Source organism: Lipophrys pholis (genome assembly GCF_963383615.2).
Source record: "Lipophrys pholis genome assembly, chromosome: 19".
Taxonomy (NCBI): Eukaryota; Metazoa; Chordata; class Actinopteri; order Blenniiformes; family Blenniidae; genus Lipophrys; species Lipophrys pholis.
In genome coordinates this window covers 15,042,644-15,054,125 of record NC_137647.1, presented here as the reverse complement: position 1 = coordinate 15,054,125, position 11,482 = coordinate 15,042,644, and the positions used below count along the sequence as shown (strand labels likewise).

General features: G+C 41.0%; 1 protein-coding gene across 1 annotated transcript in view; it reads left to right on the top strand.

Moving 5' to 3' along the window:
* Window positions 1–652: 652 nt before the first annotated feature.
* The window catches only part of kcnt2b (potassium sodium-activated channel subfamily T member 2b), a gene marked incomplete at its 5' end in the record, with an annotated part of 42,839 nt that continues 32,009 nt past the window's right edge, over window positions 653–11,482 (top strand). The window contains one exon of the mRNA XM_080487244.1: window positions 653–741. Coding sequence (XP_080343370.1) covers window positions 653–741 — 89 coding nt within the window. The remainder of the gene's footprint in view (window positions 742–11,482) is intronic.

Below are 11,482 nucleotides of genomic sequence, written 5' to 3'. Positions count from 1 at the left end.
AAAACGCGGTTAAACAAGAAAATAATCATATGGTATAATAAGTACATGTACGCGTCCTTTTCACCTCACAAATTGAGAGTTGCGCAGGTGTTCACAGCATCATGTTTATGTGTGACAGTTTTATTTTTATTTTGCAGGGTGGAGAAGAACGCCGAGTAGCTGTTAATTTCTGGATATTGTTGTTTTTTTGTTTTTTTCTATTCCTTGAATGAAAAGTGGTCTCCACCTCTCACTGTTCCTCCACGGTTCATTACACATGTGCAGTCAGTGTATCCAAGTGGCGCTCAGACAGGGAGGATGCTGCTGGAAACAGAAGCAACCAGTTGCTCCCCGGCTGCCTCCTTCCTCTGGACGAACCGACAGATGAACATCGTCAACCTGTTGCCTCGCTGCGAAGAAAAGTAGAGCTTCACGGTGACTACAGTGCCAACAGAAGTTTTTTCGTTTTTTTTCCCTAATAATTGGACGGATATGGAATACGCTGCCATGGGGTGTATCAAAGTGTTCACTGTTAATTTACGTTTTGAATAGCAGGAGGAAGAGGAACGGAGTTGGATTTGGAGGTAACCACCTCCCCGGCGCAGAGGTGCGGTTTGCATTGGTTTTTCTCTGTTTTTTGGATTTTTAATTTTTTTTTAAAAAGAGGAGGACCATGGTTGAGATGGAAAAGGAGGTGCTCCCTCTGCCCCCTCGGTACCGGTTCCGAGACCTGTTGCTCGGGGACTGGCAGACCGATGACAGGTGAGCTTGTTGCAGCTGCTTGCAGGGTTTACGCACGGCGCACTCGATCCGTTGCGCATCCGTGCGCATTGAGAGCATCTTTTCACCTTTGTCTAAAAAGTGTTCTTTCATTCTGTATTTACGTTTTCTGTCTTTATTCCGAGTAATTCTGGAGCACGAATGCGTTGAAGTATTTTACGGTCAGCTGATCAGCTGCCCTGTTTTCTTAATGGATGCTGCAACAGGTTTGCTCCTTTCCGTGTGTGCACTGAGGCTGCAGGCACATTATGGTCCCAAGCAATGTGGATTGAGCGGAAAGCAAACATTTCATGAGGAATATGAAAAAAAATAAACATTGTCCAAAGAATGTCTCTTAAGTTAGAGTTTTCCCGGCATGCAAAATGAACATTGTGCAATTTGAAACGTTGGATTCCTCTGGTGAGATCCACCAAGGAGGAAATGAAGGATAATTAATGAATACCTATAAAAGGCTATCAACCTGTCTTACTCTTGATGCCATTATTCCTGACATGTAGTGAAACAGCTGCCACCTGCACCAATGTGTGCTCTCTGTATAGCTGGAAATTAACCTTTGCTTACATTCCATTTGCAGAGCACTATATTTGACTTGCTCCGTGATGCCATTGCTTGATTGGACTATTTCATCACGCTGTCTGCTGGGAAGCTCTTAACCTCCATTTCACACCTTGTGCCTCTTGTTGCTAGGTGGAAATAATCCCTAAAACACTTACTTGTGGACTTGAGTGGGTGTTTCAAATCAGATTATTGGGGGAACCTGTTATTGGCCTCATGGAAGAGAAGACCAATTCAAGTATAATGATTGCTGGAAATTATACATGGCTATTGTCTTGTTCAAGATGCCTTATATGGGCCTCTTATGTCCATAGTTCTTATTAATTGTTCCTACATGTCAGTGCATATTCTGATTCATCCAGGTTGAGGCAACTCAAAGAAAATTGAATCAGGTCAACTGGACCGTCTTCTTATGATTTAGATAGTTTATTGTAGAGCACACAGCATTGCCCCTTCATTTATAAATGCCACTATTACAGTCAATCTGGATCCATATCCAAGGAAAATGGCTTATTTTCGGCAAAGCTAAGCCTAAATGGGCTTTTCTCTTCTGGTTGTGATCTCCCGACCTTCTGTAATCTGTCAGCTATTGCCTAGGGACTAATGTTTCAGTGCAGTGTGACCTCAGTCACTTGATTACAGGGGTTTTGCTGTTCATTTCTAGGAAGTCCATGAGACAGGAAAGACCTCTTATAGTCCATGTTCCTCAGCCTCGATATAGTGTACAGTTAAGAAATCAAAACCGCTGCACAATGTGAAGAATCTAGGAAAAACACTGGTCTTGTGCCTGTGATTACCTTGCTTGGTTTGGAGGCTGCTGAGTCAGTTGGTGAAGGGTGTGCACGTGTTGATGCAACAGCTGTGCTCCAACACTGAGCACTAAATGCACATCACTATTTTTGGAATATTGTGATTCTTTGGAGGGCTCTAGAAAGTGGGCCTCATTAAAGGTGTGCTAATGTGTATATTACATTTTTGTCATTTTACAAAGCAATAAAGTCCAGCACACACACACTAATGAGCTTTTCCACACAGAAATGGACTTCCTCTTTCCCCTGACGTGGGTGTGTGCCGCTCTCCAGAGCAAATTCTGTTAACAGGCATGCGTGTGACTGTTCATAGGAGATGATTACTTTCATATACAAACGCTCGGAGAAGAAAGGCGGTCAAGTCCGGGGTCAAGACGTGTTTGACAGTGTCCAGGGAGTATTAACAACTATGAAATGGGCTGATAAAATGGCAAATGAGCACTCTAATTGGCTGCGAGTGAAAGTTTAATTACAGTAGAACCACATATTTTTTCTGCCATAGGAGGAGGAGCCTTCTTAGTGATTCTCTAAAAATATCCATCGCACCCGGTTGGCACAGGTGAACAGAGGGGCTCCGTTTGGTAGACCTACCTCCGCACTCATACATATTTCCATACATCAGAATGTCAACATGTGTAAGCCGAGGTTATCTCTCTGACACATATGGTTGAATTCTGCTCTAGAAAAAACATTGCTGAGCTCTATAATCCCTCTTCTGCCCCCCCCCCTCCCTCCCATGGGCCTTCATTGCTCTTTCCCCTCAGCTCTGCTCGCAGTCCCTCTGGCTATGTGTGTGTCTTTGTGTGCACCCATACATCGTACCCATTTAAAATTCACCATCCACTCTCATCTCCACGGCTTATTTCTGATTGAAGTGCCCGCCATACCCACCGCTGCCCCCCTCTTCCTTTCAAGACCTCTCTGTCACTCGGTAGAATTCATTTCACTGTAGCTGCTGCCGAAAGACCCTTAAGTGAAGAAATGTTCAACACAGTCTTAACAGCTGGGATCTTCTCTCCCCCTGATTGTACAGTCCTGGTATCCACAGTGCATTGGGTTATTATCTTCCCTTTTCAGTGGTTTCTAAATGTATGTTTCGGATATAATAGAACAAATACATAAGATTGCATCTTTTACTGTAAACCATTGGTTGTGGAAAACTATTCTCCAAATTGGGAAAAAAGAGGAATTTATTTGAGTTAGTTTTATTCTAAAGAATCCATGGATGGATAAATGTTCTAAATATTTGATTATTATTATCACAAGTGAAGTTTCCCTGTCCCAAACTTGGTGGTAATTGGTGATTGTAAATATGCGTGAGATTGTCCTTGGTTGAAGTCTTGGTTTGCCTTTTCGCGTGGGGTTTGCGTGTTCTCGCTGTGTGTTCCTGGGTATTCTCCGGGTACTTTGGTCGAAAGACACGTGTATTAGGTGAAGGGATGGCTCTGAGTCCTACTGTGGTGTTGCAGGTTGAGCTATCGCCTCATAGCACATATGTTCCTGGTTTGGGCTTTCATCGTGTCTGTTGCATGTTCTCCCTGTGCTATGCCTGGCGTAGTCTGCTCAACCTTCTTTTGAGAAAGTGGTAGAGATACTAAACGGATGCAAGTTTTTATGTTCAGAAACGTCTTAGGGGACAGAGAGGAACATTCTAATGCGTCCATTCTGTTCACATTAACACCATTTATGTTTTCTGGAAGAGTCCCAACGCTTCTGTTTTGAAGAACTGCCAAATGACTAAACAATTTAAAAAAAAGCTCTTTTGCTGCCTGTTAACAACTTTGCCAGTCAAAACAGCTCAGTGACTATTCCCTAAAACAAATCTGATATTATGCAACATTCTAATTTACAGTGAGCCCCACAAAATTAATATCTACATTTTGACAGTTCAAAATTAACACATTTCAAACACAGAATGTGCCAATTACTATGTTCCCGCTTTGCAGAGCAATATGCAATTTTACTTGGACTTGATAGTGTGGTCACAACCGCCTATAACACACACACACAATTTCCCTTACAGCCCCACTTAAATGACTCAATTCGTTAAAGGGAAACTCAAATACAAGAGAATCTCCAGCGAGATCCACAATAGACTGGTTCAGAGGGAGCTTTTGTCCAGGATTACCATACAAATAACAACCCCTTGTCCTTAAAACAATCTCTTATTGGCTGTCGCCTCTACGTCTTCTCTCGCTCAATCTCCGTCTCAGACTACTCGCTGTCGTCCTTCCTCTCCCATGCTCCCGTTCCCCTTTCCTCTCTCGTAATTCTTCCTGTCATGTCTTAATCTTGTGAGGCCAGTGTAGAGCATGATCCATCAATATTGCCAATATTCAAGCCAGTTAGCTTTACTATGCAGTGACTTGGCAGAGAGGTGGATGCCACAGTCCTTTCTTGAGGCTCCTGGAACTCATCCGACTCTCCTCGTTTGACAGTTTAGAAAGCGTTTCATCGTCCAGAAATGTGTTTTACATGTAGAAGAAAGAAGAAATACGGTTACGAGCAACACGAAGTCTGAGGAAAAGTTATGTTTGTCAGAACGCAGAAGAGAGAATGACAAAGGCAGAGCCGGTGCACCTCTCATGTGTCTCTTACAGACTACTTTTAGTAAACAACTTGAGGAAAGTCAACTTAAAACGAAGCAGTTGGAAAATTAATTGGAGGGATTCTGCATAACGGAGAGCTCGGGGTACAGAGTGTGGTGGCCTGACAAAACCAAAGCGTCACATCTAATAAATGTCTCTCCCTATTAATTAAAAAGAAAAATCTCCCTAAAATGACATCCTAATTACAACTAGCAAAGACGCAAGGGTGCTTATAGGGCTTAACATTAAAGAGGGGTCTTCTTTCAGAACAAAAGAGAGGCCATGGAGGCAGATTGGAAGACACCGCCTGCGAATTTTTGCCGCTGCTCACTTTGTGTCAACACTGCGTAGAGTACAGAGAAAACACAGCGGAAAATCTGAATGAGCAATATCGGTGCAGAGTCACAATTATACCTTATGTAAGGTAGTTCATTCATTAATACTATGCAAGATTCCCATGCAAATTTAGGCTAAAGACAATCTATGTTTTATGTTTATTAGTTGCTCAATAAATTGTTTGATTTTCATAATTCTCCATAGGAAGAAGAGGGTCAGTGAAAGGTTCACTTCTGATAGTCATCATCGTGTTTCTTTTTTCTCTGCCGTGGGGCATTAACAAGCTGGACATTGAATTCCCCACTTTCAGTTTGAGATGGGCTCTGTCAACACTGAAGAGCCCCCCTGCTGTGGATACTAACACAGCCGTGAGGCTGACTGGCATGTGTCTGACCACTTTTGGGCTCTTGTTGGGTTCGATGTGGCTGAAAGGCCCAGAAGCACCCAAGTGGGGGCAATGTGCTGCTGTGCTGCTGCTGTTTTGGGGGATCACAAACACAGTTGTTTGCTGATTGTGGTTCCCTTATTCCGAAACTGTGTTAGCCTAATACGCCACAGGAGTTGCCTCTCAAATCCATAAAGTCCCAGAGACCCCAAGGACAGGCAATATAGTTGATTCCTCTCTCGTGTTTCAGTGTTTTCGCACCACACATCAGCCTCAGAGGAGGTATTTGAAGACCACTGTGAGGGAGATTTGCATCTCACAGTGATTTAATCAGATGCTAAATGTCTCTGCATATCTGGGGCTCGTCTAATCTTAAGGGACGGGAAGATAAGATGTCATCACATGACTTTTAATACGGGTGTGTATTATATTGACTGATATTTAGTTTCACTAACGGGGGGAGTGAATGCTCTGCTTTTCTGGAGAACACAAGTAAGTGATGATCTCATGTGGGACTTTCCTAGGATTCAATATTTGAAGACGGAATAACTGACTGCAAGTAAAATGCTTTGTTCCGACTTCAGTTTACACAAAGAGTAGTACTCTAATGTCTCATGGATATTGAACGCTCATCTCAGGAAAGGGCGAGGCAAAGTGGGTGACATCAGACAGCTGTGGCAGAGCACTTCCATTTACGACGCATGGAAAGTTTTAATCCATGGGAACCCAGGGGTTGTTTAGAAAATGGTTCACTGAGAAGGCTACATGCCTTCATATGGCCAATATACTGCGGAATAAATGACGTAGTTCTTGGAATGAAAGCTGCTTCTTTGCTTCTTTCCTGCTGCGTCTCATGCAGGTCAGAGAGAAGGAGAGTGATCATTAGACTCTGAGGAAAAAAAGCATACATGAATGATAATAGGTCATAGAATAGACTGAATCTTTTCCCCTTCGTTACACAGAGATAGAGAAACAAGAAGAAGAATAGACTTCTTGGAGACCACAGATATAATCGGAGTTTTATGAAATCACTGCCTTGTTTCTAAGTGTTAAAGTGGTTTTAAAAGACAGTATCAAAAAAATTTAAAATTTCTCAGACTGATTTGTCAGCATGAACTCTTTTATTGTAAGTTTTAAGGGGAGAATACTGTGCTTGTATCACCAGAAATGTGTTTTTCTTTTGCTGGGATATGTACACACAATCTCATTTCTTCTTCTTCTTTATCCTTTTCTACCTGCCATCAACACTGTCTAATGCGTGTAATGGTTGCGTATCTGGGTCAGGGACAAGCTGTCCTGTCGACCATTGGTTGACCGAAGCAGAGTACACCTTGCCTCTCCTAAGTTATTACAAGAGCCCCAGGGTGATGGGCAATTTACTTTCCTCATGTTATCCTGCTGGATTTCCTCCATTCTTCATTATACTCTGTTTATATTGTTATGGTACATCCTTTTCTTTTTGCGTTTTGTCGTGAGGAATCTCACATTCATCCATTCATCCAAAGCCAGTTGAGAAGGATAGTTTTCATTGTTTCTCTATCATTGTATAGAAGCACCTTATTGAAATACAGCAACTGTAAATCAGTTCTTTACATAAATACTTTCAATCACCTTAAAAGGTTTAAGATAGAACAAACTATTACATTGAACAGCTCAGTTAAGATATGTTTACATTTATTCTATTTATTTCCTTTGGTTGCTTGAAAGAAGGATATAAATCTCTATTATAGCTTGTGTTTGATAGGCCAGCAGCTCCAACTCGATCTCCTTAATGCCACACCTCCTTCGACTGCTAATTTCCTCCATATATCCACAATACCTGCTCCGTTAAGCACTGGGCAGCAGAGGCTGGAGCCAATGAAAGGGCAGGGTATATCCATGTCAAGGTTTTACTCGTTGCAATGTTTATAGTCGTCATCTCCATTTGAAATGGATGCAACTCATTTATTTTCCTGGCAGACTGAATGAAAAGGCACAGACGATAGAGTGGAGTGCACCACTTCACTCCGCACCAATAATAAAGGCTGCAGATTCAGATCAAGGCTACACACAATTAAAATTTGGTCTGATCAAAGAAGTCCTGCAGATGTTATGATAGCCAAATTGAATTCAATAAATGCCTCATTAAAATCAGCCTAATAAAGTGGATTGGTCCTCTTTGCATGTAGGCTATTGGTATGCTGCTGTCTCCTCCGTGGTACTGTCCCTGTGCACCGCAGACACAGCCAAGCTGCTCTAAAGATGAGCAAACTGTAGATTTAGCCTGATTTTCCCCAGCAGTTTTCATGCTGAGTGTTTTTGCAGAAATGGACGCCGATGGCGAGACTGACTGCTGATTCGGACAGGCTGCTGCAATAATATGTTCACTGTAATGGACGGTTGTTATGAAGAGGGAGATGAGCTGTCAGGCAAGCCTCTGTGTTAACTGATCAGTCTGTACACATCCCCACTGTCACTTATAGTCATGAACTTTGGGTTATGACCCAAAGAATTACTGTGCAGCGATAAGTGTCTGAAATGAGTTTCTCCGCAGGGTGGCAGATTTCAATATCTATGATATGCTCATAAGCTCAACCATCTGAAAAGGTTCAGATGACAGCAACTTTGCGACAGCCGATGTGTTTTATAACTACGTTCATTTTCATGTGATGGGTGTCAACGAGGTGAAGGAGAAATCACTCATAGAGCTCGTTCCATGTTGACAAAACACACACGTCTTGTAGGCAGCACTTTCATGATGAACGTGAACTTGCTTTGTTAAATTGGGATTTTGTGACTGGGAATACTCATCATCATGTTCAAGAAACCTGTCAGCTCGGGTGGTCTCAGCTGCTCCTGGCACAATATGTTCTTTGTGCACAGTTGGTATTATGCATGTTATGAGCGGTAGTGGGTTGCTGGGGCGGCTGTGGCTCAGTAGGAAGAGCGGGCCTTTTACCAATCCCAAGATTGGAGCGTCAGTCCCCCATCTCACCTTGTCCTTCTCAAACTCATCTTGTAACAACCAATAACGTAATACTGTCACTCATTCTGAATGGAATAAAGCTGATAAAGTCATAACTTGCCAGTAATGTAATAATGACTATGACAACTATGCCCATTTTTCGTCAGCTAACAAAACCTGCAAATTAGTTTCAAGAAATAAATAATAAAAGTATTATTACATTATTGGCAGCAGTTACTAGAATAATGGATCAAATATCTTTAATCACTATTGGCAAGTTAATATGTTATGGGCTTTATTACATTGATGCAGCCAAATTATTACATTATTGGAAAGTATTACGTTATTGGAAAGTATTACATTATTGGAAAGTATTACGTTATTGGAAAGTATTACGTTATTGGCCATTATTGCATTATTTGTTGTTACACACGTTGCGCCTAGTGAACATATTACAATGCAGCCAACAACACTGGTGTGTGAGTGAATGGGTGAACGTGAAGGATCATGTAAAGTGTGTTGTGTCCATAAAGTTATCTCCAAACAGTGTCAAACCCCCCCCAACCGCCAAGCCTCCCGCCCCCACCCCCCTCCATCCTCTGACATCAACAATAGATTTTAGCACACTGGATCTTTTTCTGACTATTTTCCAGTGATGATTGTGTGGGGAAAATCAATGTACATCAGAAGCTGTTTTTTTTTGTTTTTTGTTGTTTTTTTATGCAATTTGCAGACCTGTCTGGCATTATCCATCCTGTCACTTAGATCACCCGATGCTTGTTGTGACCTTCAGCAGGTCTCTGTGACCGCGTCTACGTTTATTTCTATCTTCTAATAAACTGAGTTCACAGTCTTACAGTTTGAGTGTTTTAACATTGATCGATACGTTCACAATTAAAAAAGAACAGGCAATACTCCATCTCGGAGGCTACGAGAGTCAGGACAAATGGTCACACTTGTAAACAGATGTGGCTCAATGTGTTTGATTGATCTTATATTTATAGCATCACAGTTTGAGTCAAACATTTGAAGATCAATGTGAATTTTAGAGTGGTGGAATGAATTTTTGAGGCTTTTCTAAAAGGAGGTAAGGGAATGTTTTCTTTAAGTCATTTGTTAGTTATTATTTTATCTTGTATATAATGAAATGTGTTTTTATTGCAAATTCTTGTAAATTCTACTTTTTTAAAAAATATTCATAATTTACTAATTTCTATTCTTTAATATTCTTATTTTGTGTAACATGGAGCTTCTGTGATGACTGAATTCCTCCAAAAATGCATCTTATCTCACCTCATCTCATCGATCTGAAGAAGTTCTTGCAAGGCTCTGATTTGAATTTGAGTTCAATATCCTGCTGCATTTTCAATTTTAGAACACAGAAATATTCCAGATATTTATTATCAGTTATTTTGATATGTTTAATCAACCAATTGTGTGATTCAATTCCCATTGGCATTCATGTATCCTCCAAATCTATATTTAACATTTCAACACTTAAAATAGATTTCTTTCTCAAAAGGATGCTCCACATTCTTACTTCCATTGGTGTTTCCTTTTTATTAGTCAAACTGAATAAAATTGATACAACTGACAGAAGTTTCCTCTTTTCCTCTTAATTGCCTCATTTATTTTTGCTTCACTGGTGTGACTACTATTTCTGAGCCGAGTGTAGAGGTTGTGATGAGCCAGTGTTGTGTTGCTGTGCAGCCTTAGATTCGGTTTTCTTTAGTCTCTTCCACTGTGTCATTAGACGGCCAGTGCTGTGTCATTACGGAGCGCAGGCATGGGTGGAAGCAGCAGGAGAACGAACTTCAGCTCTCAAAGACCCTCCTCCGCATGCTCCCTCCTGTATGTCTGTCCATCTGTCTGTGTGTATTTATCTACAGCTCGCTCGCTCGCTCGCTCTCTCTCTCTCTCTCTCTCTCTCTCTCTCTCTCTCTCTCTCTCTCTCTCTCTCTCTCTCTCTCTCTCTCTCTCTCTCTCTCTCTCTCTCTCCCGCTCTCCTCCTCTCCTCCCTAGAGCATTTTATATTTACTGTCCCCTTCACAATGTGTCATTTCTATGTATGTTTATGTCAAAGTCTTGTCTCCAGGTGTTAAATTAAGCTGAAAGTTTAGTTTTATTGAAGCCCATTCATCTTGGCTTGGAATTGATAACTATTAGTCAATTTGGCTTCCTATTTATTGATTTTACAATTATGTATGCAATTGAAATTCTTATGTAATCATTGTGTTGTAAAGATTTTACTCTGCCTTTATTATTTTTAACATTATATCGATATGTTTTGTATTCTCATACTTAAATCTATTATTTGAATGATTTTTCATTTTTGCCTCTCACCTTTTCACTTGTTTATTTAGCACAACCCTGCATAAAAGGTGTGACACAAATGAAGATTAAATTATTGATTCATTCATTCATTGAGTACGTTCACTGGCTCTAAACTTGATAAACATATAAATTGAATAAAATAGTTGAGAAGGGCTTTGGGGCTTTCTCTTTCAGAGAGCGTTATATATGGTTTAGTGCAACAGTGGTTCCTTAATTCAGCAGCATATGTTTCTGCTCGGCAGTGACTCAAAGCTATTTTTCAATCATCTAACAATTTATTTTTGTTGTGCTCTTCAGTGGGCCTTTCAGGGTTGTTATAAGACATTGCCCAGAGGTGCTATTAAGATGTGCTCGTGTGTCTTTTGTTTTGAAATTATGATCTGTATGAGTTTCTAATGTGTTTTCCTTCCCCATCCTCCCCTCAGATTAAAGCTCTTGGCTCTCGATCGTTCCTGCCGCTCAACTATTTATTGGGCTATATTTCCACTTTACTCTTCATCCACTGTTGTACACTCAAGTGGAACAGCTTCTGCTTAGAGATACACATCCAGGGCAAAATGACCTCAGAAATTATTCTCTCCTCCTGAGAGGATATCACTGCTTTTTGTTTTTTTTTTCTCACAGAGCTTGAAGAGCCTTTGAGGGCTTTGGTGAATGAAGAAACACAGAGAAGGCAGGATTTAAGATTGCATCCTAAAGTGTTGAGAGGCAATAACTAAGAGGAGATAAGAAACCGTATATTTAGCACCAGAGAGACAAAAACACAGTCATG